Source organism: Poecile atricapillus, chromosome 2 (assembly GCF_030490865.1).
Source record: "Poecile atricapillus isolate bPoeAtr1 chromosome 2, bPoeAtr1.hap1, whole genome shotgun sequence".
Taxonomy (NCBI): domain Eukaryota; kingdom Metazoa; phylum Chordata; class Aves; order Passeriformes; family Paridae; genus Poecile; species Poecile atricapillus.
Genome location: NC_081250.1, coordinates 44,330,732 through 44,355,927, shown reverse-complemented (window position 1 = coordinate 44,355,927; position 25,196 = coordinate 44,330,732). Strand labels below are relative to the sequence as shown.

Genomic DNA, 25,196 nt, shown 5'->3' with positions numbered 1-25,196 from the left:
CTTCAAAGCATCCCTGTGACACTTCACGGACTAATGCAGAGGATACCACGACCTTACAACAACTTCACATGGTCCCCACAGAAAAATGATATCCCATGTGTGCCAAGGCCTGTTCTTGGGGCACAGACTGAGAAATCTAAGGCAGGAGTAGGGTTGGGAGAGCCTTTCCCGTAGCACCAAGGGAGAGGGTATTATCCAGTATGGATAAAAATGTGTTACTGGAGATGGACACAAAGACTTTCAATGGCTGCAGCACTTCCCTGCAGAGCTGAGGTACAGCATGGGATGATCACTTACACAGGTACTGGCTATATGTAAAATTCACTCTTTGCAGGTCCCTCACACTCCAGATTAGGCTTTGCTGGAGTCTCTCCTACAGGGAAGCTTCTGAATGTGGAGGCAGGACTCCAGATGCCTCTGGAGATGCTCTGAAACTTCTATTGGTGATTGTAGCTTTGAAATGAAGGGATGGCACAATATAAATTTAATAAAAACCCCAAGTAGATTATACAGTCATCCAATTTATCTTCCACACAAAGCTATCTCTACAAGGCAAAAAAGGGACAAACATTCACAATGATAAAGAATTTTATTCTTAAATTCCTGAGGTTAAAAAAGGAAAAAAAAAAAGCATCAAGAAAAACATCCCAATGCAACCGTTTACATTCCTGTAACTGTACAGACACACTGGTATACATGATTTTTCCCATATCTGGAGCAGAAAGTTTGATGTGAATAGGTCTTTCAATTCTTTGGCAGTTAAGACCAAAAGATGCTTCTGAACAAGTTACAACCTCAGTGATTGAGCATAATTAAAACTATAGTGCAATTTCAGTTTTAGGAAAGAAGACAGGTTTTTGTAGCTTTGCTATTTTGTAACATGGTAGACTCTTGTGCAATACCTCTTTCATTTTTCATAAAGAAACATTGAGTAATGTTGAGTAAAGGAACACTGTCATTTTCTTGAAGAAACTACATTCTCTCCTTTGCATAAACCTCTTCAAAACAAAAAATCTTACCCTCCATATCTCCTTACCCTTTCCAGCACCCAGAAAAACATCTCATTGCTTATGCTGATCACAATCTTTGTCCTATGAATGTGACATCTCCTTCAATTAATTTCATGATCAATTTAAAATATTTTTATCTTGATTGCATTGCTGCAGATAATAAAAAGCCCACTTCAACAAACCATCTGAGCACTTATAAATAAATGGATTTTTCAGTATTGCCGGCATAACTCACATGAACAGGCATTTTATGAATGGAAGAATGAGGTGCTTGAATGAAATAATCTCTTGCCTGCCCTTGTGCAAAGTCCTTTATTGGGTTTCCATGATTCCAGTAATGAACTGTCTGGGACATTTAAGCAAAAGGTGTCTACTAATGTCAGGTTTTTTGCTGTCTCTGCACAGCCTCTTCCAGCTGTTATGATGGGATTACTGCTCCTGGGAAGCTTCTTTGAACAGCTGTATTCCTGTCCATTTGCACGTTACCAGCCTGGTATTTCATAATCTGAAACTTTTTCTTCTTAAGTACTGTCTTTGGTCAGAATCAAACATTTTCTCTTCATCTTTAAACTACAGGTTCTGACTCTCACTCTTAGTCCTCTTTCAAAGAGAGGGAAAAAAAAAAAAAGCCATAAAATTACTCTCAAAGGATAGGAAAACCTGAAGAAAAGGGACCATAAAGACTCAAATGCTAAATGAGAATCCAGTGGATTTGCTTTTCTTCTCCCAAACATGGGCTTCAGCAGTCTCAGGACTGTCAACATGAGAGACCTCCAGGGAAACATCTGGCTTGGAGATAATAATTGGAGACAATAATTGGAGACAATAATTTTAAGAGCTACATGAATAGGGGCTTAAAAATATTTGCCACAGGATAAAAATTTTAAAGAACTTTAAAAAGTTTTTAAAGAACTTTTTAAAAAATTTTAAAGAAGATGTGTAGAGGAAATCAAGAGGCAAGGCTGTCAAATTATTTTTAGTAGAGAGACTTCAAATACTTTTTAACAGAGATGTCATATTTTGCTGAAGATACTTGACAGTGTCCCTTTACCTTACATTTGGCATTTTAAGAAGTATAATCCCAGTAAAATTAGTATTCTAAGTAAACAACAGCAAAATGTTTTTAAAAACCACACCTAAAAGCTTAAAAGAATACTGCAGCAGACTTCAGTAACAGCTCAGTGAAATTGCATAGTATATGGTACATAGTACTCCATTCTTAAGCAATAAATAATCTCTTCTTGCCTAATTAAATATAAAACATAGCTTCAAGACTGAAATATGCTGTAATTCATGAACCAATTGAGGCCATTTATTGCTCATGTCAGTCTCTCATCCATCTCATTTTCATGCACACAACCAGGTCAGGGCTTAACCACAGTGCAGCCTTCAGGAGTTTGCACCTTCCACTGACCACTCTGCCTGGCAGAGGGTTGGGAGCACACCACCACCATGGGGAAAAAGGCAGCTGAAGGCAAGGGAAAGCTATCGATGAGCCAGACCTAAATCCTGGGTGTTCCAAGAAAAGTAGTCATTCTTTCACAATCTTTTGAAGATTACTGTATTATACAACAACTGGAAAAAATTATGAGCAACCTTTAACTGCAATTATTTATTTTTTTTCTATAATCAGAAATTTCCCTCTGCCTCAGCTGTTTCTATGTAAATGTCCAACACTTAGTTTGTGATCTCCACTTTTTAAACAAGCAGTCTTTTGGGGTGGGAGATCCCTTACAGGTATTGGATTGGACCAGCAAAACATAAAAATACCAGCTTGGCCTCTTCTGACCACCTTCCCTAGCTGAGCTCCTTCCTCCAATTCCTTCTCCTTGCTTTTACATTTACAACTTTGCCCCTTTCATCTCCCTAAACCATTTGCTTCAGTTTATGCTTGCCCTTTTTTCTTCTTTCGTCTCATGCTTTATTTTCTGTCTCCCACCATGACCCCTGTATGCCAGCTACAGCAGCCAAGTCTCTACAGGGTTCATCACAGGTTGTGCTGGTCTTCTACCAACTGCTGCACTAAAACCCTCCAGGTCTGAGGTTTCGTTGGGAGAACAGTAACATGAAAAAAATCAGACACACTTAAATTACGAGGAGAGCGGGTTGGGAGAAAGAGCTTTTCTTCTTTCTCCTGCCAAATGTTCTGCCATTCTATTGGAAGACAGGGTTTTTTTTATATAGAAAAATCCACTTTCAGGTATTTTGATAAAAAGCTGAAATTCTATTCAGAAAGTAGACGGTTTGCATAGAAATTTTCTATGAGTGAGAACCCAGTCTTCCCTTAAAAGGCAGTGTAAACAGCCCCCAGATCTGAGATGGAAAGTTAGCAATTGGATTGGGCTTAGGAAAGGGACAGAACACACTAACACCACTGGGTGGAGAGCTCACCAGGCTTGATATATATTCCATTTTGGATGGATGTTTTGAGACTGTTCAAACATTACTGCTGTCTTCCACATGGTCTAGAGAGAGAGAGAAATGCTGCTGATCTCCTCAGAAACTGTGCTTTCCTGTGAATGCTGATGACTAAGGTGCTAAGGCAGGAAAAAGGAATGTTCCTCTTCTCAATATCACCCAGTGACCAATACTTTATTCCACAGGGGATGTTCTGCATTCTGCCACTGGTGCTCACCGCAGGAACTGGGTTCCATGGGCCAACATTCAGAGTAGTGAGCCAAAGTGAAAAGAGTTGCTGCTTTGTGTTTATTATTTTCTAACTGGTATTCTGTGCCAAAGCATTGGAAACAGCCAGTTAAGACTTACCAAATCTTAGCCCAAAATGTATAAAACTCCTATGGTATGCTGCTTATAAAACTTGGAAAAGATGAAAAATTCCAGATGGATTACAACATTTGCCTATGAAGACTGAAGTATTGCGTAATTGCTGCTCTGACTGTGAGAGCAGTGCAGCAGAACAGAGCTGGTTATGTTTATACCTCAGTGAAGAGGTCAAAAATAGGTATTTTTCTTTAAATTTCCTTTTGAAGAATATTTTTGGAAGAAAAATAGCTCAATTTTCAGCAGAGAATTTCAGTTTACATTTAGACACCCCCACACTTATTTTTCTCCCCACTGAAAAAAAAATTATTATTGTTGACCTGTTAAACCAAACATCATGGCTTTTCAGCAATCTGTACACAGTACAGAACCATTAGTGTTCCCAAAAAGGCTTCCATTTTTAGTGTACACATCTATTCTTAAGTGCATTAGAACTATTGCATAGGTTCAAAGTCTTCAAACACAGTGGCAATCAGAATGCTTACACATGTACATAAATAATAGCATATCTTAAAAATTTAATTAAAAATACGTAGTGTAGTAAAGGCTATGGGAAATCACTTCCATCATAGATAACAGGTCGCTCAACAGCCAAGTGATAAAACACTCTTTTTGAGATAAACCTGTCAAGGAAAGAAAGAGAACAAAAAGATCATGTTAGCTGAAGCCAAGAAGAGAGGAAGCCTTAAAAATATATACACAGTCTTTCAGTTTACACTTGGGCAAAAAATTCACTGCTGTCAAAAAGAAGTAGGCCTGTACATGGGCCTGAGTAAATTGTCTTAGAATGAGCCACAAATTACTTGCTTAATTCTGTTAACCCTCCCAGAGGTTCAGAAAGAAGAGTGGAATTCTGCTGTGGGTGTAGAAAAAAAAAAACAAACACGAACAAGAACCAAAATTCAGTCTTGAACACCTCTTGGCAAGCGAGGAAGAATTTCTTATACTTCTGAATGACAGAATAATGGTACATCTGATCAGTTCCACAGTCTGTAACACCAAGATTATTTTACCTTTTATACCTGGCTAGGACCTACCTAGAGAACGTGTTGTCAAATATCAGGGTATAGATTCCAGCATTTCTGACTTTCACCTGTCCTCTGATAGTTTCCTTATGAGAGTTGCAGCGAGTCATAGGGATAAGAACCTGGAATTCAATACAAATCAAAATGAAGTTTGCTATTTGCCCTGTAAATTGGCATTTTCAGAAAACCTTGATTTCAGCCACTTTGAAACTCCCAAAGTGCATCTATGCCTGCAAAATTGATTACTCTGATTAGTATTAAAAACTCACCCAAACTAAAATCTCACTGTGAGACATCTGTTTTCCTTTGACTATATCTTTACAGCACTAACCTGTAGCTATTCATCTCTGCTTTATAGATAGAAACATATCCTGAACCTTTAAGTGTTAATCTAAGAAACTTTAGTAACTTTAGCAAGTGGTACATTAGATCCATATATCCAAGAGCAGGATTTAGCTAAATATATATTTTAATATGTTTTTATACTCTCTGTGTTATAAAATAAGCTTTTTCAGCAAATCTTAATTGTTTATCTGAGCTTACAGCAAAAGTGTGTAAGTGTCTTGTTATAAAACTCTAGCACACCTGTCAGAAGAGCAGCTGACATAGATCAAGGATGACTCTATAAAACAAAGTTTTACCAAATAAATATATCAAGACAAAAGCAGCATTCAGACTTCATTCAGTTTTCAGATTAAGAAAAAGAGATATTTCACATGGAGTTAAGAACCATGCAGTGAATTAACATAAGCTATATAAATGTCTTATTCCTCCAGTAAATCACAGCTGCAGAGTTCACCCTACCACGGTGGATTAAACCAACAGCTGTCTTGTCTTCAGCAAAACTGTGTAATTAGTTGAGTAAAATTTATTCACTTAATCTGTAATCCTCATGAAATATGGACAGCACATATAAAACTGGGTACCTTGGACACTGGCAAAGAGATTTTGTACACCATCAAGACACTTAAGTATATGCTTTAAGAAATGTAGGTGAACCAAGAAATTTATGTTTCCCTGTGGCTTCTGCTCAAGAGCCTGGCAAAAACAGCCTTAAAGATTTTTACAAACTAAGTGAAATTGAGAAAAAAAAAGAATTTTGCAGATTTGGACATTTAATTTTGCTTAATAATTCTGGGTGAATTTCAGATGCAACCAATAGAAGCTACAGCACTTTTCACCTCAACTTTCACAGGCAACATTAAAGAAGTAGCTTTGCCTTTAGCAGAACTGCAGCTTAACTGGAGAAACAAATCCTTAATGTAGTAGCAACTGGCATTCTGGTGAAGACCTCCTAGCAATACTTGTCAACTGCTGTAGGCTGGATGAGTGTAGAGCAACACAACCTCTAAGGAAGTAAGGAGACAAAGGCCTTACTTTGCACTGATCCAGTGGTGTGTCTTCAGACTCTTGGTAGACAACGCTGAAGGATATGCTTTTGGGGTCTGATGAGAAGATCCAGCTAATTGTTAGTCCCATCTCTGTAACAGTGATGGGAATTATACTGTAGGTGCTGGATTTGATGAACAGTTCTCTGTTGCTTTCTCCAAAATTCATGATCTCTTCTACTGTAAGGGGCAATTTCATCCTGTGAGGGAGTAATATATGATTACATGAAGAGATCCAATCCACTTTCTCAGACAAAACCACTAATCATTGATTTTTATTTTCCATCTATTTCAGGTAGACTCCACAGCATACTTGGGGCAGGTCCACAAGACGCATGAAAATTCAGCCTCAGGTGAAGGTAAATACTATGAAAAAGCTATCTGATATTAAGCACCTTCACTGCTCTGGCATGAGTGGATTTTGTTCACTTATTTATTTCATTTCATCTCATCTAAAGAAAACCAGTGCTGGAATAAAGCTTTTAGACTTACTACAAATAAAAAAGGAGTGCTGCCCTCTACTGTTCTTTTTAAACAAAAAGTAAGTTACCTCATTTATTCACCTTCCTAGGTGAATATAAAAATTTGCATAGAAAACAGGAGGATCAGGAGTACAGAGGGCACAGGTGGATGGAAAGTGAACAGCAGCTCTGTTCTGAAGCACTTAACGCTACATCTGGATCTGTTTAACCCAACCAAGCTGCAAAAAAACTGACTGAAAATGCTTCCAGTTAAAAATTAAGTTCTTAGCATCTAGAGGATGCCGTCCCACAACACTAGATTAGCTGACTTCATTCTGGTATCTATTTAAGACTGTGAAAAGCGAGGCCCTGAAGCAGGAGAACACTGGTTACTTTCTTCAGGGGAAACCTGAAGTTTCCTATTTCTAAGATCTGTGGGATCTCACCTACATTACCCCAACTGAAACTAATCTCATCTGTCATTCTTCACACCAAATAAACTGTTTGCAAATCAAGGAGATCAGAGTAAGCCACAATCCTGTCATGTCTCAGGTGACCTTTGATTTTAATAAACTAAATATTGTTCTAAGTTTTGCCTTACAGCGCAGCTATGATTCTAGTTACTGCTTCATTTACCTGGATCTCTGAACAGCAGCAACAAGGTTGAAACATGGACTGATTAATCTCCTTGCAGTCAAAAGTTTAAAACCTTTCCCATAACTAAGGCAAAATTTCAAAGCTAGGTTTAAGGGGACAGTGAGCAAAGGTGAATTTCTCTAAGTCATGTGCATTTCCACACATTGGATTCCCTTCTTGGCTGTGAAAGTGACATGCTGTATCACTACTATATGTAACTAGGAATTTCTGAGCAGGACACATGCAGAGAATTGTGCACATACAGTACACACAGAGCTTGAGCTGAGGCTTAGACAAACATTTTATGCTATAGCATGTATCTACAAGGCAAAACAGATTCTGGGAAGCCACCAACAAATAACAGATATATACTCCAAAAAGCCATAAATTCCCCTCCCTTTGGCAAAGGTCCAACTGGAGCTGCATTCCCTGACTTGCCCTTGCAGTTTCCTGCAGAGACTGCACAGTCCTCTCTCTAAACCCCCTTTGTGTTGATAATAAGTCCTGCAATAAAAATAGGAAATGTGATGTGGACCTACATATTTTCTTCTTCTTCCCCAATTGCACTGAAGTTTTCTAAGACTGAAGAGAGAAGACTTGGCTCATTGCTGCTGTTCTGCATGGTTGAGTTACACCCTCTCATCCTCCTCAGACCAAATTCTACTGTGGGACACAAGTGAGCAGCTCTTCCAGGAGCCTGCAAGGCTTGTGCTCACATAACTGATATCTGAGCTCAGCCTTTATGCTTTCACCTATAGCAATGAAATTGTTCTGCTTACATAATTTCTCCTGACTTCAGCAAGCATATCTCAGCATCTTGAGCAACTTGCCAGTCTTCGGATTCATCAAAGGTTGAAGAATTACACGTGCTGTTTCTAGAACAAGGAAAAGAAGGAAAATCATGAGTCTCTGAGTAGTATGTGATGGAATACGATCTGCATGTTGATGCCTTCCTAAAATAGAAATGTTTTGATAGTCCTGATACCAATTTCTAGGATTCTTACTTGACACATTCAAGTGACAAAACTGGGCAAAACTGCAGCCTCCTTCTGCTCACCACTGTGCACAAACGTAAAACTGTTCCTGGTTTCATGAGCTAAGAGGAATATATATATATATGTCCAGAAAATCTCTTCTACAATCATAAATTTCTTATTGAGATGATGACAGGTTTTGAAGATTCTCTGGCAGGTGGGAACTTGAGGAGCAGACAAAAGCAAAACAGTCTGCACTTGTCCCTTAAACAAAGCTTGCAAAAGGATAAAAAGGACTAAATCTCCCTGGATTTAATCTAGAAGGTGTTTTACAGACATATTATCCAGTTCCTTACTCTGACAATTGTACACAGAACATCTTTTATTGCTGTAGAATTGCTATGATGTGTCTTTGTACAAAAACCACTGTATGATTCAAACACAAATACACCAAATATACTGCTACAAGATGACAAAGCAAGATGTTTCCTCCACACCATGATGTGTCCAGTGTGAACAGTGAAGCAGAGGGAAGAACCTGCTATCCACTCCTTACCTCAGAAAAGGCGTATGCACTAGGTGAACACTGGAGTAGCACCAGGTATGAATTACAGGGCTGGACACAGAGAGAAGGATGAGTTTGAGAGTCAGGAAACACAGGTAGTTTCCAAGTAAGTTAGAGCTTCTCTGACTTATTCTTATTTTGTTTCTCTGCATTCCAGCAGTTTGAGACAATTAAGCTGTTGTTCCCAGAAAAAAATGCCAAGGACTCTTATTTACAGTGAACCAGCTGGTTGGTTCCTTCCAAAAACTAGTGGAATCTAGTAAAATGCAATACCATATGTGCTTCTGAACCATCAAGCATAGCAATGCCACAAGAGAGCATAATTGCCAGACTTGCTGTAGACCAATTCTCAAAACCAATGCACAGTTTGGTATTTTCTTTTAAATCCAATGGGACGTTGCTCTATATGCAACACTGCTGAGCAGAAAACCAGAGAAAATATCTCCTTCAGGCTGTCATGTGCAGCACCTGAATATACTGTGTCAACACATGCAATCACATGTCAGTTTAGTGCAGTGACATAATTGTTTGGAAACAGGACAAATTTACTGTTATGACTACAAATTAAACTGAACCCACTATCTATACATTTCCTGAACTGTTATCTCAATATTCTATTCTTTTATTCTTGCAGCTTCTTGAGTAACTCTTGACTTCTTCAGACTCACACCACTACTGTTAATACCCTAAAGAGACAGCTGGGATGTGCATGGGAGATTCAAAGCTGTAATTAAGTGCCAAAATCCGAGCTGTAACCAGACACTAGGAATGTAGGAATAAAGTACTTACTATGTGTTGGTCTGTAAATGTTAGTACAACATCTGTGCGAATACTTATTGATACAAATAATTTCACTGTTAACTATATGTATACAACCTGATAAGAAAACTGATTCTGAAAAAAAAAAAACCCAAACCAACAAACTAAAAAATTAAACTATAGCTTGTAAACCTACATATAGCTTTATATACAGAGCTTGTATATTTTGCTTGCACAGTAGGAACAGCAACCAGCTTCATGCTGTGATCCACACAAGTGTCCCATCCCACTAAGTTAGCTACACAGCTTGAACTTCACAGCCTTGAATTCATGCAGAGCAAGAGAACTACACAATTACAGGCTTTCCAGAAGCATCAAACTCCATGATGTACTACACAATGCCATTAGAGTTCTTCATTTAATCCATTAATTTCACCTTTCATTTGGAAACCTGAAATGTAAATTGAATCCCAGGACCAATATATGTTCCGTGTTCTCCTCTAACACATGATGTTCCTTATTCCGGCTGCTGCAACCCAGTATATGGTTAGGTGGTTAGCTTGTCACTTGGCTGTTCCAACCAATACATTCACCACACATCTAAGGCTAAGGGAATGCTAAGTTTCCTAATTTGTGTATTAAATCAAAGTGCCTTATAATCACAAAGAAAATCCTCTTTCTCTTTATGATATCTCACTAAGTCTAACAGTCTAAACTAAGGTCTCATAGGCTATAATATAAGAAACAGTATCATGATTTAATTGGAGCATTTTTCCCCTGACAGGAAAATTTATTCTTGCATGACCCATTCACCTTTTGTGTCAGCACTAAGGATTCTGCAGCTTGCCTGGTCCCCAGATTATGAATATGCATCCTCTGGAATATCTATTTAAACAGTCTGTATTGTTTCCCTTCTTTTTCTTTTTAAAAGTGAAATGAAGTGGGACTAAAAGCAGAAAGAACTGAAACATGGAAAAGATGCTAGAGCAAAAAGAGTACAGTTCTGATTCTGCAAAGCCTCAAGACAGATTGTTGGAAGCTGACAGAAAGGTTCACTGATATTCATAGTGCTTTTGCTCACTATTGAAGATATATTTTTCAGACAGGTCTGGAATTTTGTCATTTATAATAAACTGTGAGAATAATGGATCTGGAACTGTATGTGTCTGAGGGAGAGAGGTTCAATAATTTTGAATAATTATTGCTTCATGTTTGTCTTGTTCTTATGCACTTCCTGAGGCACCTGCTTTTGGTCCCTAAGGTGGATGGTCTGGTCCTGTGTGCCTGTTCTTATACATGGAAAGCATTTCTTACAAATGATACTAAAAATACTGTGGCCAGCATCATAAATGGCTTGGTGAGTTAAAGGTTATAAGTCACTTTTAGAATTAAAACCTGAAAAAAAGCTGTTTCAAATCTGGACTCAGCAATTTTCTGTTTTCATAAACATCTGAGCTCTGACAGCTGTAGCTACATGTCTGAGGTGTCAGCTTCATGTGGCTGAGCAGTGAAATCCCAGAAGCCATCTGCCTGTCAGCAGTCCAATAATTTCTGGAGAGAACTTCTGTCATCCAGGTGAGAGTCTTACCGAATTGTGTGAAAGGCAGAAACCTGAAACGGAGACTGGAGGCTGTACAGAGCCCCTAACAGCTGCTTAGCCCAGCAAACACATCTGAAAATGCAAAGAAACAATCAAAGGCATTATGCTGAAGTGCACCAATGATTCCCTGTGCCTGCTGTTATCTAGCAGTTCAGACCCACCCCAGGCACCCTAACTTAGTTATTAACCTTCCTCTCCAACCCAACAAAGAGCAGCAAAAATAGAAAGAGAACAGTAAAGGATCAGAAGAAAGGATACCACGGACAGTCCTTGACATGGGCAAGAAAAGAGGCATGATCTAGGATGGAGCAAGGGGCATAGAGAGCTCACTGAGTTTTTAACAGGGTGCAAGACAGTGTCTTGCATGAAGGTGTATGGGTGGGAAAGGGATGGAAGTGTTATGGGAAAACCCTGACATGCATTGAGATGGGAAAGCATCACACAGACAAGTGCAATACTACACAAAAGAAGATGGATGGACATGAACATGATCCATCACTGTGTGCTATGGGTGAGCTGCTTACTGCTATAAAGGAAATCCAGCTATTTCTTAAAAAAATATGACTTATCTATGCTACATCCTGTATGAAACAAAGAAAAACAACCAATAAACAGTACAAAAAGAATCCCCAGCCTTAAAACTGGTTACACTCTGTCTTCAAGACAAGACACAATACAGAGAAAGCAAGCTAGGGAAACAATCATGACAAAGGAGTACTTCTGTGCTCCAGGAGACAATTGTGGGAAATTGAAAAATGGAAAATTCCACAGATGCTGAAGGGTTCAATTTGCAGCCTTGGAAAGAGCTTGGGTTGATGTAATGATGAAGGTACACAGACATTAAATAGAAAAATTATAAACTTATGTTCCTATAATTGTAAGTAAGAATGTGCCTTGAGTAAATAAGAAATTGTATTAGGTAAAATAGTGAGAAGTTTAAGCTGTAAGAATATCACTTATAGGGTAGGCTAAGGATCTAGAAGCCATAATAGAGGTGTGTGTGGGTACTTGACCTATCAGTACACAGTGCAGCAAAATTAGGCAAAGGTGATAGGTTAAGTAGAAACAAGTTTTGTGTTAACTGTCTATTGGACCAAAATGTTATATATTGCTGTGTGAAGAAGAAACCTGTGACTACCTTAAGCTATGGCTGACTTGTTGCTTCTCTCCAAATCTCACACCTTTGAGACTGGTATCTTATCTGGGTTACTTAAGCAATAAATCATCTTAAATAGCACGTCCCAATAAATCATCTTAAATAGCAAGGGGTCCCATCCCTTGTTTTTCATCTCAACAATGTGCAAAATAATTTTGTTGCTGTTGTTGTAGCATTGTGTTAGGGAAGAGGTTTGGCAAAGGCTCTGAGATGAAGACACTTTCAAACACTGCATTTGCAAAATGTTCAGAACAAGCAATTAGGGATTATCAGGGTGCTTTCAAGTCTCCTTCCCAGCAGGAGGCAGCAAACAGACGACTGGATATCAACACTAAAAATACTGACAAGCTGCTGCTGCAGCCTGTAGGTCACCAAGGCTACAGACACCTCTGTGGGTAACACTAGTTAAGACACCTTTGAATTTTCTTTTCACACAGTTATTTAGAGGCTATTAAGTGAAACTGAGGCAGAATAATAGGAGAGATATAGCAGAAACAGTTTCCTGAGTTTACACCAGTATCCACTATGAGCCCCATGTCCTTTCAGCAGAGCTGCTGCCCAGCCCTCCCTGCCCAGCCTATACCTCCACAGAGGCTGCAGGTTCTCTGCAGCCAGGGTGGTTTCTGCACCTTCATAGCTTTACAATCAAATGTTCTTCAGACTGACCCATCCAGGAGTAATAGCTACTCCCTCAGCCCACTCCCTATAGGTGATAAATTCACACAACCCATATGTTAGCACACAGCTTAGCTACTGCTGTGTCACCCTCATACCTTATTCTGCATCTGAAAATAACTGATAAAAGCAGACGGTTATCACAACCTATTGCTCCCCTGTTTGACAGGAACACTTTGTGAATATTTAGCACCTTGCTCCCAGTTTGTTTCTTAGAAGCAAAGAAATTGCTATCACATGCAATGAAGCACAAGGGAGAACTCAGTTTTTAAAGAGTTACACAGCCTTACATTTCTTGTGTCAGTAGTGTTCTTTCAATAAATGATGCTACAGAAATAAGTCAAATTTAGTGCTGTTTTTCTTTACACACATTTGCAGGTACCAAACTCAAGTAGTCAGAGATATAAGCTCACTTCTCTACAAGTCAGAGTCCCAGAAGCACTCCAGCTATGGTAGCACAGGCTGCTGCAAAGATCTGCCTGCATGGGCTCATTTTTCTCAATCGTGTTTCCCTCTCTTGCAAAACCAAGGGACATTCAAACTGCTGTACATTAGAACTCACCGGGTAAGGCCTTTCAGCCAATCTTAAGGATTCAGAGGTGAGTTCTGCTAATCTTGTGCTTAGTAATATCTTGTAGTATGATTAATCTCACAGAAACATGGTTTTTGTAGCTCAATAGAGGGCATTCAGCTCTTGGGATAAATCTTTGAAAAGCCAATAAACCTATCTCACAAAAGACTTAATTTACCAGGTGAACAGCTTGCAAAGATCACTAGTCTTGGGGCTGTTTTGGGGCTGTTACTTTTATGTGCTGGCAACAGCCCTGACTGCAGGGCTGCTGAGTTAAGGAGAGGCTTAAGGAATTAAGCTTCTCCTTAACTTGGAGAGCTGACACTGGAAAACTCCATCAACACTTGAGACGGAGTGTGATGGAAGGGGCTGACAGAGAATTGGCCATTCCTCCCCTGACAGTAATACAAATGTAGTACATTAATAAAAATCCTCCATGTTCCAGTGAGCTGCTTTAAATGGGGAAAGAAAGAAGTGCTGTCATCTGATGATGGGACTGACATCTAAAGAGCAAGATGAGGCTTAACCGAACCACAAGTTCTGAAGTACTCATTGAGACTCAAACTCTGCCTTTTGGGACAAGTCCAATCCAAGTCAAACATCTCTGATGCTCAGAGGCTGCAACCTGAGCCTAACTGGTACATTTGGCAAAACAAATTCTATTTCTCTCATGGATTGCCCCAGAAACCCTCAATCCAAGCGCTAAGCGCTAAATCACTGATGTATTAGAAAGCTTAATCCCTATGCTGTTTTCAGAAGCCTCTTGGTAATTGTCTTTTGAGTATGTTTTGAGTCCCCATCAGTATAAATCTGGTAACAGATGATGTATTCAAATCCACCAGCTGTTGTGGGTCTTGACTGTCAAGACAATCCTCTTCAGCAAATAAAAAGATTTGCTTTTGTCTGTCATGGATGCTTTACTACAGCTCTTATCTGTTAGCATTTAGGATTTTGTCTGTCTCCTGGATGCATTAGGATTTAATTATTTGCTGACTAAAAAAAAATCTCAATATGTTTCCTTCCCAGCTGCCTTTAAAAGAAGGCAACATAGCACCTACAGATACTGCTAACCTCTATTATAACTTCTCCATCACTGATCCCTATGAAAACAGAAATGAGAATTTTCATATTAACGAAAATTATGTATTTTATTGTTTTCATCCTTGGCCTAGCAGGAAATGCACCGGTCTTTGTTATACTGAAGTTTCTACATGAAACTGAAGACACTGACAGAAACTGACAGTACTTTAGCTGAACATGGCTATAGCTGACTGGGTTTTCCTTTGGCTGCTGCCCCTCTGGGCACACTCTGCTGCTTGGGAGTGGACTTCAGGCACTGTGGCATGTCATATTATATGGGGCTTGTAAAAATTTCAGTGTTAACTCTAATGTCTATCACTTTTGACCAGCTTATTGCTGTTGCTTTTGCCACCAAAGCAAATGTGTCAAACCAAATGAATGACATGTGCAAATTAATCTCTGTCTCGATCTGTGTGATCTCACAAGCATTTGCTGCATCACACTTTGTTTTTTGGGAGGTATTAATTTTGATAAGGCAATATATCAGGAAGAATAACCAAACTATCGCACAGAACTGGTTCTTGAAGTGATTCAAGTAACTCTTGCTTATTTTAGTCCCATGCCAGCCATGATTATCTGCTACTCACTAATTATTAAAACCTTACTGTGTGCTGAAAGTCTTCAAAAGAACAAATCTATAAAAATATTTTCTGTATGTCCTGTTTATTCTTATCCAGATACCCTATACTTTCTTCAGATTGATAAAGACCATTGACTGAAGCTTTAAATTGAAGAGCAGCTTTGAATATGCAATTACCATAACAAAAGCTCCTGCTTATTTTTATGGGTGTCTTAACCCTCTATTTCTTCATAGGAATGAAAATCAAGATGTACTAGCACAAAATTATTTAAAAAAATCAAGATGTGCCAAATGGCAAGTTACAGCTCAACAGTGGCAAACCACCAAAGAGGAAGACTCTAAATCTTTTACTGCTTTATATAGTGCAGATGCCACAAGCATGTACCTACTATAAAACTGCCTAGAAAATCTGGCAACTATTTCTTAGCTTCTTTTTTTGTGTTTGCTTTGTTTGTAAATACTGATGTAGGGGGCCTGAGTGAAAGAGGAAATACAGTACCATTAGTAAAAACACTATCATCAGCTTAGAACCAACCTCTTTTCATTATGATACTTCACTGCTTCCTGCTTTTTCAGTCCAAACTGGTAACTGAGTTAATAGTGCAGAAGATCTTCAAGAAGTATGAAAAAAATGAGATAAAATTCCACTTTTCATGACATAAAGGTAACTTGAATTTCCTGACTCCCAAACTTCTGGTCTGCTATTTTTCTATGAATGGTGTTGGTTAATGAAAGCTTTTATGAGTTGTTTCAAATACATTACATGTTTTAGTTCAGCCCATTCATTTAATGAGAAATGCTGGATTAAAAACATACATATTTCAATCTTCATGCTGGGTTTCATGTGTGGTTGGGTTTTTCTAGATGTTTTGGGGTTTTTTTTTCCATCTAGGACAAGGTCTATACACAAAATCCTTTTGCATTCATGTCGTGGTTTCAAGCTAGTAATAAAAACTTATTTATTTTTTGCTAGAGATATGGATTAAAATAAGAGCAAAACAGGCTTAAAACTTAAAGGAATAAAGACAGTTCATTAACAAACTACTAGAATAAAAATACCAAAATAAACTTTCAGAGAACCCTTTTACTTTTCACTACTTGATCATTTCTTTGTACACATAACAACATAGAGACAAAAAAAGTTTTACAATCTTGGTGGTCAAAAACAGTTTCAATTTTAGAGTCTTTTCATCAGTCCCCGTAGAGAAACAGAAGTCTCTTTCTGCTAATCCATGGAGTTTCTAGAGTCCACTCCTCCCATCTCACACCACTCTGAGGTGTGCAATGGGTCAAATTGAATCTAGGGATGCTATTTTTAAGGATAAGTGATTCAAAGCAGAAATCTTTTTCAGTTGTCCCTGTGAGCCCTCCTGGAAAACAGCCATCTCCCTGGCTCCTTTAAGGCTTTAAAATCTTCACTTCACTCGCAAGTTCCAGCAACTCACAGGATCATAATCATTTTCCTTTTCTTTAAAGTCCACACTTTGAATACTCTATTCCTCCCATACTCTAGCCATGAATTAAAGGAGTCTTTAAACTACTGTCCATCTCCATAGCTGCAACAGAAAGACTTTTCAGCAACAAGCATCTTCTTTTTCTCTCTTTCTTATTTAAACTTAACTCTTTTCTTCACTGTTTCTGGTAGGTTTATGATGCCTTACATGTTAATTGTCTCTCTTTCTCTGTTTGTTCTAAGAAAAAGGAGTAATCTGTTGTTTATCTAGGTAATAAAGGAGTTAAAAGAAGAAAGCTACAAAAGTTCATAGTGTCCGGTTTCAGTCTAGCAACAGACTTTGAAAACTAAACAAAACTGCTAAACTGCTTTTCTCTTTTCCCCCCCCCTCCCTGCGGCCTTGTCCCGGGCCTGGGAGGGGGGGGGAAGCCAAGACAGAGCTTGTTACCTCTCCAGAGCCAGAAACAAAAAGAGAACGAGACAGCTCTGAGTGTACTTCTTAAGGGAGTGTTTACAAGTTGAATTCACTTTTTAATGGTCAGATCTGCTGTCAATTCTTGAAATGACTGATAATTGGTCAAGAAGAAAAACTCCCATCAGTCACCAGTAGCTTCAACTTCCCTTTTTTTTTAACTCGGTTTTAAAGGTGAAGCTAACCTACGACAATTCATCTAAAATTTCTGCCAGAAAGCAGCATTTTAATCTGCCCTTCATCTAATATCAGGTTCACGGTCTGAATGTCCCATACACATCTTTGTATCTTACATCTGATAACAGAGCTCATGTTGCCAGATTACCAGGCCCCATGTAAACACCAGGGATATCATATCTCACACACATGGATTCCAACACAGAGCAGTGTTCCTGTAGACACGGACTCTAACACCCCAATTCCCCACACATTCTTTGCATCATGACATCTTCTCAATCTCTTTTTCCTGGCACCTTGGTTCCCTTGTAATGAAACTGTAATTTTCCAACCTTGTTCCACCAGTTCTCCCTTTCTACCTCTGGTCTTTTCAACCTCCCAATCGGAGGCAAAAAGATGTGCAGGGGGCAGAAAAGTGTGCAAACTCTCTTGCAGAAAGTAGTAGAACAGGTGTGGAGACTGGAATAGGGAAAAGAAAGAAGGTATGTTGCACAGGAGCAAAGGGAAGACTTTATGCAGCTGTGGGCTGCTTGTAATAAAGGTAAGGTTGGGTCTGGCCCAAAGTCCTTTGCATTACAGCTTTGAGACACCAATTTTAACTGCTTCAAACCATTCTTGCAAAAAACACCCTCTCTGGATGTTCCTTCACTCCCCATTAATACCCAGGCATTCCTATCAGAGCACTGCAACTCAGAGGAACCTCACCCTTTTTGGCAGCAGCATGCCCATCGCACCACTTTTCCCCTTAGGAAACACCTGCTTAGGCAATCCTTGTTTCTCTTGATTCTCCCACAGTGAAATATCCCTAAAAACAACGCTACAAAGGAATGTGGTGTGACTACATGTACAAAGATGCCATTTCAACACACAACTGCAATGCAGGTTTTGCCAGCATAGGGTGGCAAGAGGTGCTCCTGTTCCCTCTCCTTCCTGGCTGGTTCTGTACTGAGCAGGGAATGCTTCGGACCACATTCACTTCCCCCTTTTGCCTACACTGCACCCTGCCCAGCCACGTGAGTTGTAATTAGGTCAGCAAAGAGTGTTATGACTCATCAAGGAAAAAAAAAAAGAATCCAAACCAAAGCAACCACTGCACTGACAGGCTGAGATGTTTTTCTACCACAACCAAGGTATGAACAAACTCTTTTTGCTGTACCAGGATAGTTGCAACTTTGGGGTTTTTTTACTCTTCTGCTGTCTGTGATCTTGATTTTGCTGCTGCAATATTTATTGCAGGCATGCTATGCTTACAACACATAAAAATGGAAACACAGTGCACTAGTTTATCCCAGGGCTCTTTGTTTTAGAACACAATCTGAAAATATGAATGGTTTAGAAATAAGAGTTTAAAAATACAACAGTTCAAAAGAAAACCCATGAGCCTTGAAGTAGCAGGATGTATCAAAATTGCACAATTAATCTCAGCTTCTCACACTTAAGATTTTGACCAGGTTGGTCCAAACACACATAACAAACCTGAAAGGATGAAGTAACTGCTGCTTAATCCTAACCTTTAGGAAAGAGCTACTTCAAGGTCAGACAGAGTTATGCTGGTACAACCATCTCTCTTATCCTGCCACATACCTCTGCAGTTGATGACTAAGGTGAGTTTTAAGTGATTCTCAACTGGCCTGTACCAATAAAGGCAGCCTCTCAAAATTTGCTATTATGAAATAATTTTGTTGTAATTGTTTCATGTCACTTCAAGGAAAGAACAGTGGCAGGGCTTAGTGAAGAGACCAAGTGAAAAATAGAGTAAAAGTACAGTAGGCACCAAAAGGGGGACAAATAGGAACAGGAATGTCCTTTTAAGATAATTCACTGCTTTGAGGACCAACTTGCATTTTCAGTCCAGCAAGGACTCACACACAGTATTTTCAGTGTGAAAATATCTGCTGTCAGCCAGAGCAAGGTCATAAGAAACTATGTCAGCAGGGCATGTCAATTGCCGATCTACTTGGACAGAAAGCCTGACTTCTCTTCCCTCTTGTGGCTGCTCATCTCCTTCATTTTTAGAGCGCCACCAGCTGGTTCAAATTTCTGGCAAAACCAAAATAGCTTGGATTATTTTCAGCAAATCTCAATAAAGAAGTTTAGCCTTGAAAACTGACTAATTTGTATGTCTTCCTCAGACCTGCATCTAGCAACCACAATCTTGGATCTTTTGTGTGTTCCCCAAACAGAGTATCAAAGCAAATTATCCAATTTAATGCAAAGAGAACATTATTGGAATGCCAGTGGAGACTATGTGAAGTTTTCATATAGAAATCAGGTCACATTTAGCTGGACACTTTCAAAAGAAAAAGAATATAGATGATTGGTCTACATGAAGTTCAAGGTGGCCAGCCCAGTACAGCCAAGAAATTTGCAGCAATCAAACAGTAGCTCAGAAAGTAACTGAACTGCAGGTCCTTGAAATGTGGGAGAAAACACAGGGGAAAATTTTCAGTACATCTCTCATGGACTGCTGTCAAAGATAGGACAGAGGGTTGGCAGAACCTTTGCTTGTACTCAGTACAGTGGTTCTGGCACATTTACTCACAACCAACCAAAGTATCTCATGCTGCACTTCCTGCTCCTGTGCTAAGTGACACTCAAGCTTTGGGTACACATGTACTTCTCACCACAGAAACAAGTGAGAAAACACAATCAGCACTGTGCCCTGCTATTTTTCTTCAACATGCACCACAGGCACCGCACCATCACCTGACTCACTTATCAATTTCTAGATCTCTCCCATAACACAAACCCACAATCAACACAAAATGCTCAAGTCATCTGCTATGCAAGAAGGCCATTCTCTTCTCCAGTGCTCAAGCTAGTGAGACCTTCAAACATTATAGGTATCATAGGAAAGGGCAGGTGTCATTTGTGTTCTCTGCTAGGAATGTCTCAAGTTCAAAGTACAACCACAGACAGGACTCTGCCACCAGCTCATGAAACTGCTAACAAAAAGCAACAGAGGAAAAAGCACTATTTCCTGTCTCTCCTGCTTATGATCTGACAAGGGAAGCTGGACAACCTTTAAAAGTTTACATGGTGCCAGTAAGTTGTTCCATGGGTGCTTTTCAAGAATAGTATTCCCTTGTAAGTGGCAATCCTTCCTTCCTGTCTGAGTACTTTGTCAGACAAGATGAATTTAGACCAATCTCGAATTAAAACAAATGGTGACCCACACTTATTTCTCTTCTCCTGGTTGTTTTCTCCAGAGCTAACTTACCTGTAATATACCTGCTGCAGAATTAATGAATTAAATGAATTAAGCATTTTAATTCATGAGCATGAATTAAAAGAAGTATTATATTTCGCTTTTTTCTTCACAAAACAAACAAAAATTCCACACCACAAATTGTCCTTTTGCAAAACAATGGCAATATTAAATTCACAAGGGCAATGTGAAGCTCAGTTCATTCATGTCTGCCCAGCACATGATAAGCAGGAATATATATATATTAGTGCTGACTGTACACAAAGTAGGCAGAAGACATTTAAGGTGTTTACCAAGAAACAAGTATGTAGAATTTTGAATTTTTTTTTTACCAAATAAACAAGTCTGTACTATCTGTCTTCAACCCAAACTGCAAGTCATTGGGGTTTGTACTGGAAATGGGTCTGCTGAGTGAAAAAGAGTCTAGGTCTGCTTTCTCAACAGCAGACTATTTACTCTGTGACTATTTTCAGTTTGGCATTTAGCTTTATCCCACCTATTTTTCTGCTTGGAAGCAAAGCAAGTACATAATTTAGGTGAAATTGCTCTTTTTGTTTTTTCTTCTCAAAAGACAATGCATTTTACAGCACAGAATTATTGTAAACCATTTGAAAATATCTGAACGATAGTAAAACAGTATTTTGCCTAAAAATGGATACACATTAAAGTCTAACACTACAATGTAATTTGCAAACCAAATATTCAGATGGCCTTAAATCTTTTTCATTGGCAATTTATGTAGACGTAGATGTTAAAAAAAATGACTGAAATCTGCACTCAATCCCATTTTCTAAAGTAAGAAAAGAACTTGAGCCAGATGCAGCTACACAATTGTTCTTTTCTGTAAGCTGTCATCTCTAAGGTAGTAAGGAAGTCTACAGACACAGAGAGCCTAAATGCTGACTTTGATGATGACAGCTGGCCTGATGACAACACAGAGATGGGGCTACTCCCCTGTGTTGTAGTGAAGCAGGTGGAAGGAGAGCATGGAGTGGTTTAGATTTACTAGACTGAGTGCTGACTGTGCAAAGAGACCAAAATTATCTCGTGTTGTTCTACTGAACATGTGGCCTGGGAACAGAGGTCTTCACTTTACACAGAGGTTGACTACTCTCACTGAATGGAGGAAAAAGAAGAACATTCTAAAGCAAATCCCAAGGAGTACCCTCTTTGAGTAGCAGTGTTTACTCACAGATCTGTCACACTTTGATCCAGAGAGTCTCTTTCCATCTGACTTTCATTGTGGAGAGAGTCTGATTCCTGTACTTGGCACAGCTCCTCATCAGTGATTATGTCAAAAGCTGCATCATCTGGTGGTTTAGAGGCTTCACTTGCAACTGTGCCAAAAAAAAAAATCCGAAGAAACATAAACACTATTAGCTGGTTGCCTGGAAAACAAACAAGCAAACCCTTAAGGGGGAAGCCTGGACCATTCCTCTTCATTGACAGAAGTATTAGATAACTATTAGAACTAATGGAAAATCTTGGGCTGACTGACACTCACTTAATATACACAAACATTTCTCTCAATACCAATCAAATCTAGAGACAGGATCAGTCCCACCCTGAAAACACTCCATGACCTCCCGCAGGTCATTGGAGCAGGAAGTGACCATGTGGTTTCTTGGAGACTCGAAGAACCCTACTTATTTCTCCACAGCATGCAAACAATAAACTAACCAAAAGCCCTCTCAGATGGTGACACAGGTGATTCCAATGAAGCTGGTGATCCTTCCTGGTTGGCACTGGATCCAGAGTCATCTGTACTGTCCACAACGACTCTAGGCTTATTAAAGCAAGCTCTGCAGCAACGCTCCTTTTTTCCACCAGGCTTTGTCACCATGTAGTTGTTGCAGCAGTAGTAGCAGAAAATGCGGCCACACATTCTAGAAATGATTCAAAACCAAAGGTGTTAGAAAAGTACCACATACAGCTGGAACATATCTCCCTGACAGAGTCTGAGGCTCTCTCATAATGGTCTTGTTTTCTGCAAAAACATGAAAGCTACACCCACTGGCAGAACTCAGACCTTCAGTGCTCCTTACTGAAGTGAAGCAAGCCTTCTTGTCAGGCACAGGACAGAAATTCACATTCACACTTTGCTACCTTAATAAACAGGTAAAACAGAAAAAACTAAAAATACAAAAAATTAAATATAAAGATATAAAACAATCAAATGTCTACAAATAAACAATGCAAATAAGTAATATTTATATTAAGTACATAAAAAGAAAATTAACTTAATACTACACAGGCCAAATCTCACAGACAGGTAGAACAGAACTTATTTAATTATATGGAGTTTAAAAACACATCTGTATGTCTCTGCTTCATACCCCCCTTCCCTTCAGAAATGAAAAAAATCCAGTATTGGATACGTATGTGTACATTCATCCCTCCTGCCCTCTCCACTCTGAAGTCTCACAGTATTAAACTTGTCAACTACTTTTTAATGAGAATGTTGAGATTTCCATGAAGAAAATCATCCATTAGGGATGACAGCTATTCAGGAAATTTTAATGGGTTTGTTTTTCTTAATCATTTAGATCATTACTGGGTGAAGACACAAGCAGCTTTCATAGACCTTAGCAGAAATGAGTAATTTCAAAGTTGTTATTCAAAATGACTTCACCATTCACTAATCCCTATAGAATGTTGTTTACATTCACATGAAATGGAAACAGTGTCAGTGCTTCCTTCTTTCCTCATATGAAAAATCAGGTCATGAAGATAAGGAATATTAAAAAGCCAAACTAAACATATCACTACCCTGGACCCTGAAATGTATCCATTAAAATACTTTTAAATACTTTTAAATCTAGATTGAATAACTAATACTAACTGTAGGGGAAATAATCTAATATCCACTTAAAAAAAAATAAATTTACTCTGCAATAGTTAATTATCTCTGAACATAACTAGTGTAAGAAAACAAATTTATAATGCATGCACATGCATGTTGAAACTTGTTTTGGAATACTTTCATCACAGTAGAAAAGCCATTTTAGTGAATATTGTTCAGAGCATAACAGAGAAGTGCGCAGTCCTTCAAAGAAACACACTATACAGGTGTGATTATCCTTGTTTCCAGAAATGAGAAACTAACAGACGTCCCAAGTCAGAGTTGCATCCAGATCTTTGTCTTAATACATGTCAAGGGATCTTTCCAATAATGTCTTATCCCCTTGTAAGCTCATGGGGAGGTTACAAGCTCTACAATGTCATATATCAACAATTTTGATCAGTGAACTGTGAACATTAAGAAATATTTCCTTCACAGAGACAATCTTACTGAGTTTTACTTTTGAACAGTGCAACCCAGTTCAACAACTGACCTGCAGTGGTGTCGGCGCACCATCCATGAGAACTCTCTCTGGCAGTCCAGACAGTGATTAACTTCTGTGTCCCCCTGCCACCTCTGCTCTGCACTAAGCTTCTGCTGGAACTCCAGAGCATCGGATTTTTGCCACAAAGCATCCTTATCTCTGCAGTGACACAGTTAAAAGAAAGGAAAACACATAGAAATTGTCAGTGTTGGTTTATTGTTAACCAACCTCAACTGGAATGCTGGTGAAAGCTTCACAGTAAAAATTCCTTTGCTCCTAAAATTCGGAGAAGCTTTCAGACATAAAGGCAGATCAAAAAACCTACCGAAGCTTCTGCAAAGACAGGGAGAAGAACACATGCCATGCAGAGAACTACATATTTTTTTTAAAACAGACAGCAAATTAAGGAGATATTATTGAGTGTTACATTTTTTGACTATATTATGGAAATGCAAAATTTCAACTGCCAATGAATTTGGCCTTTACTTGTATCTTCAATTTGGGAATATAAGCCTGGATAACCTAAGCAGTATCCCTGAACATCCTAAGCAAGTATTTTAATTTCTGCTTACTGTTTATTTTTATGCTAACCTGATAAGTTCTATCAAACGTTCTTCAAGGAACTGCTTTGTTCTTGTCAGGTCATCCAGTTCAGCAAATAACTTCTGGTCACTGCTATCTTTGTCTGCTGCCACCTTGCTGAGCTTCTCAGTGTAATCCAGGATCTTCTCTTTTGCTTCATCAGCTTCTTTTTGGATCCTGATCAAATACAAAGGCAATTATGAATCATTTTTAGCTCATGTAAATTTAAGTCCTCCCTGTGGAAGGAAGGGTTCCTCCACCCTGATAAACAGGTCATTTCAGTGACATTTTTCTCAGTGTGCATGTTTTTTAGAGCTAGACAGAATCTCCCCAGTTTTCTGCATCACTGAAAATGCACATAGATCCATTATCTAATAAACACAGCCAGCAACCAGCCACGTCCAATTTCTTGGACGCCCTGCTTATAGCAAAGCATATGGTGGATACCAACTAGGAACAATACAGATGACATCAGCACAAAGATATAAAAATACATAGGCTTTGGTTAACCTACTGGACTCTGTGCAAGCCTAATGAAGATCTATTTCTGACTGCCAGATTATTCACACCACACAGGCCCACATTACAGACCTTGAAAACACATCCTGAGTTATATTACTAAAGCTGATAAGAAACCTGACAAAGGTTGACCTGACCAACATGCAGGATGTGGTCGCATTCAGATAATTCTTACTGATTGCCTGAAACTTCACGAAG

At 38.9% G+C, this 25,196-nt stretch overlaps 1 protein-coding gene across 6 annotated transcripts in view; it reads right to left on the bottom strand.

Moving 5' to 3' along the window:
• Positions 1–570: 570 nt before the first annotated feature.
• FYCO1 (FYVE and coiled-coil domain autophagy adaptor 1) overlaps positions 571–25,196 on the bottom strand; it is a 47,857-nt gene continuing 23,231 nt past the window's right edge. For 5 of the 6 annotated variants that reach the window (XM_058830318.1, XM_058830323.1, XM_058830321.1 and 2 more), the window contains 9 exons: positions 24,489–24,656; positions 23,907–24,056; positions 22,252–22,457; positions 21,764–21,908; positions 11,188–11,271; positions 8,081–8,176; positions 6,194–6,404; positions 4,829–4,938; positions 571–4,414 (listed from right to left, as the gene is read on the bottom strand). In XM_058830318.1, coding sequence (XP_058686301.1) covers positions 4,339–4,414; positions 4,829–4,938; positions 6,194–6,404; positions 8,081–8,176; positions 11,188–11,271; positions 21,764–21,908; positions 22,252–22,457; positions 23,907–24,056; positions 24,489–24,656 — 1,246 coding nt within the window. In that variant the 3' untranslated portion in view covers positions 571–4,338. The remainder of the gene's footprint in view (positions 4,415–4,828; positions 4,939–6,193; positions 6,405–8,080; positions 8,177–11,187; positions 11,272–21,763; positions 21,909–22,251; positions 22,458–23,906; positions 24,057–24,488; positions 24,657–25,196) is intronic. The other variant, XM_058830322.1, reaches the window with a different exon arrangement.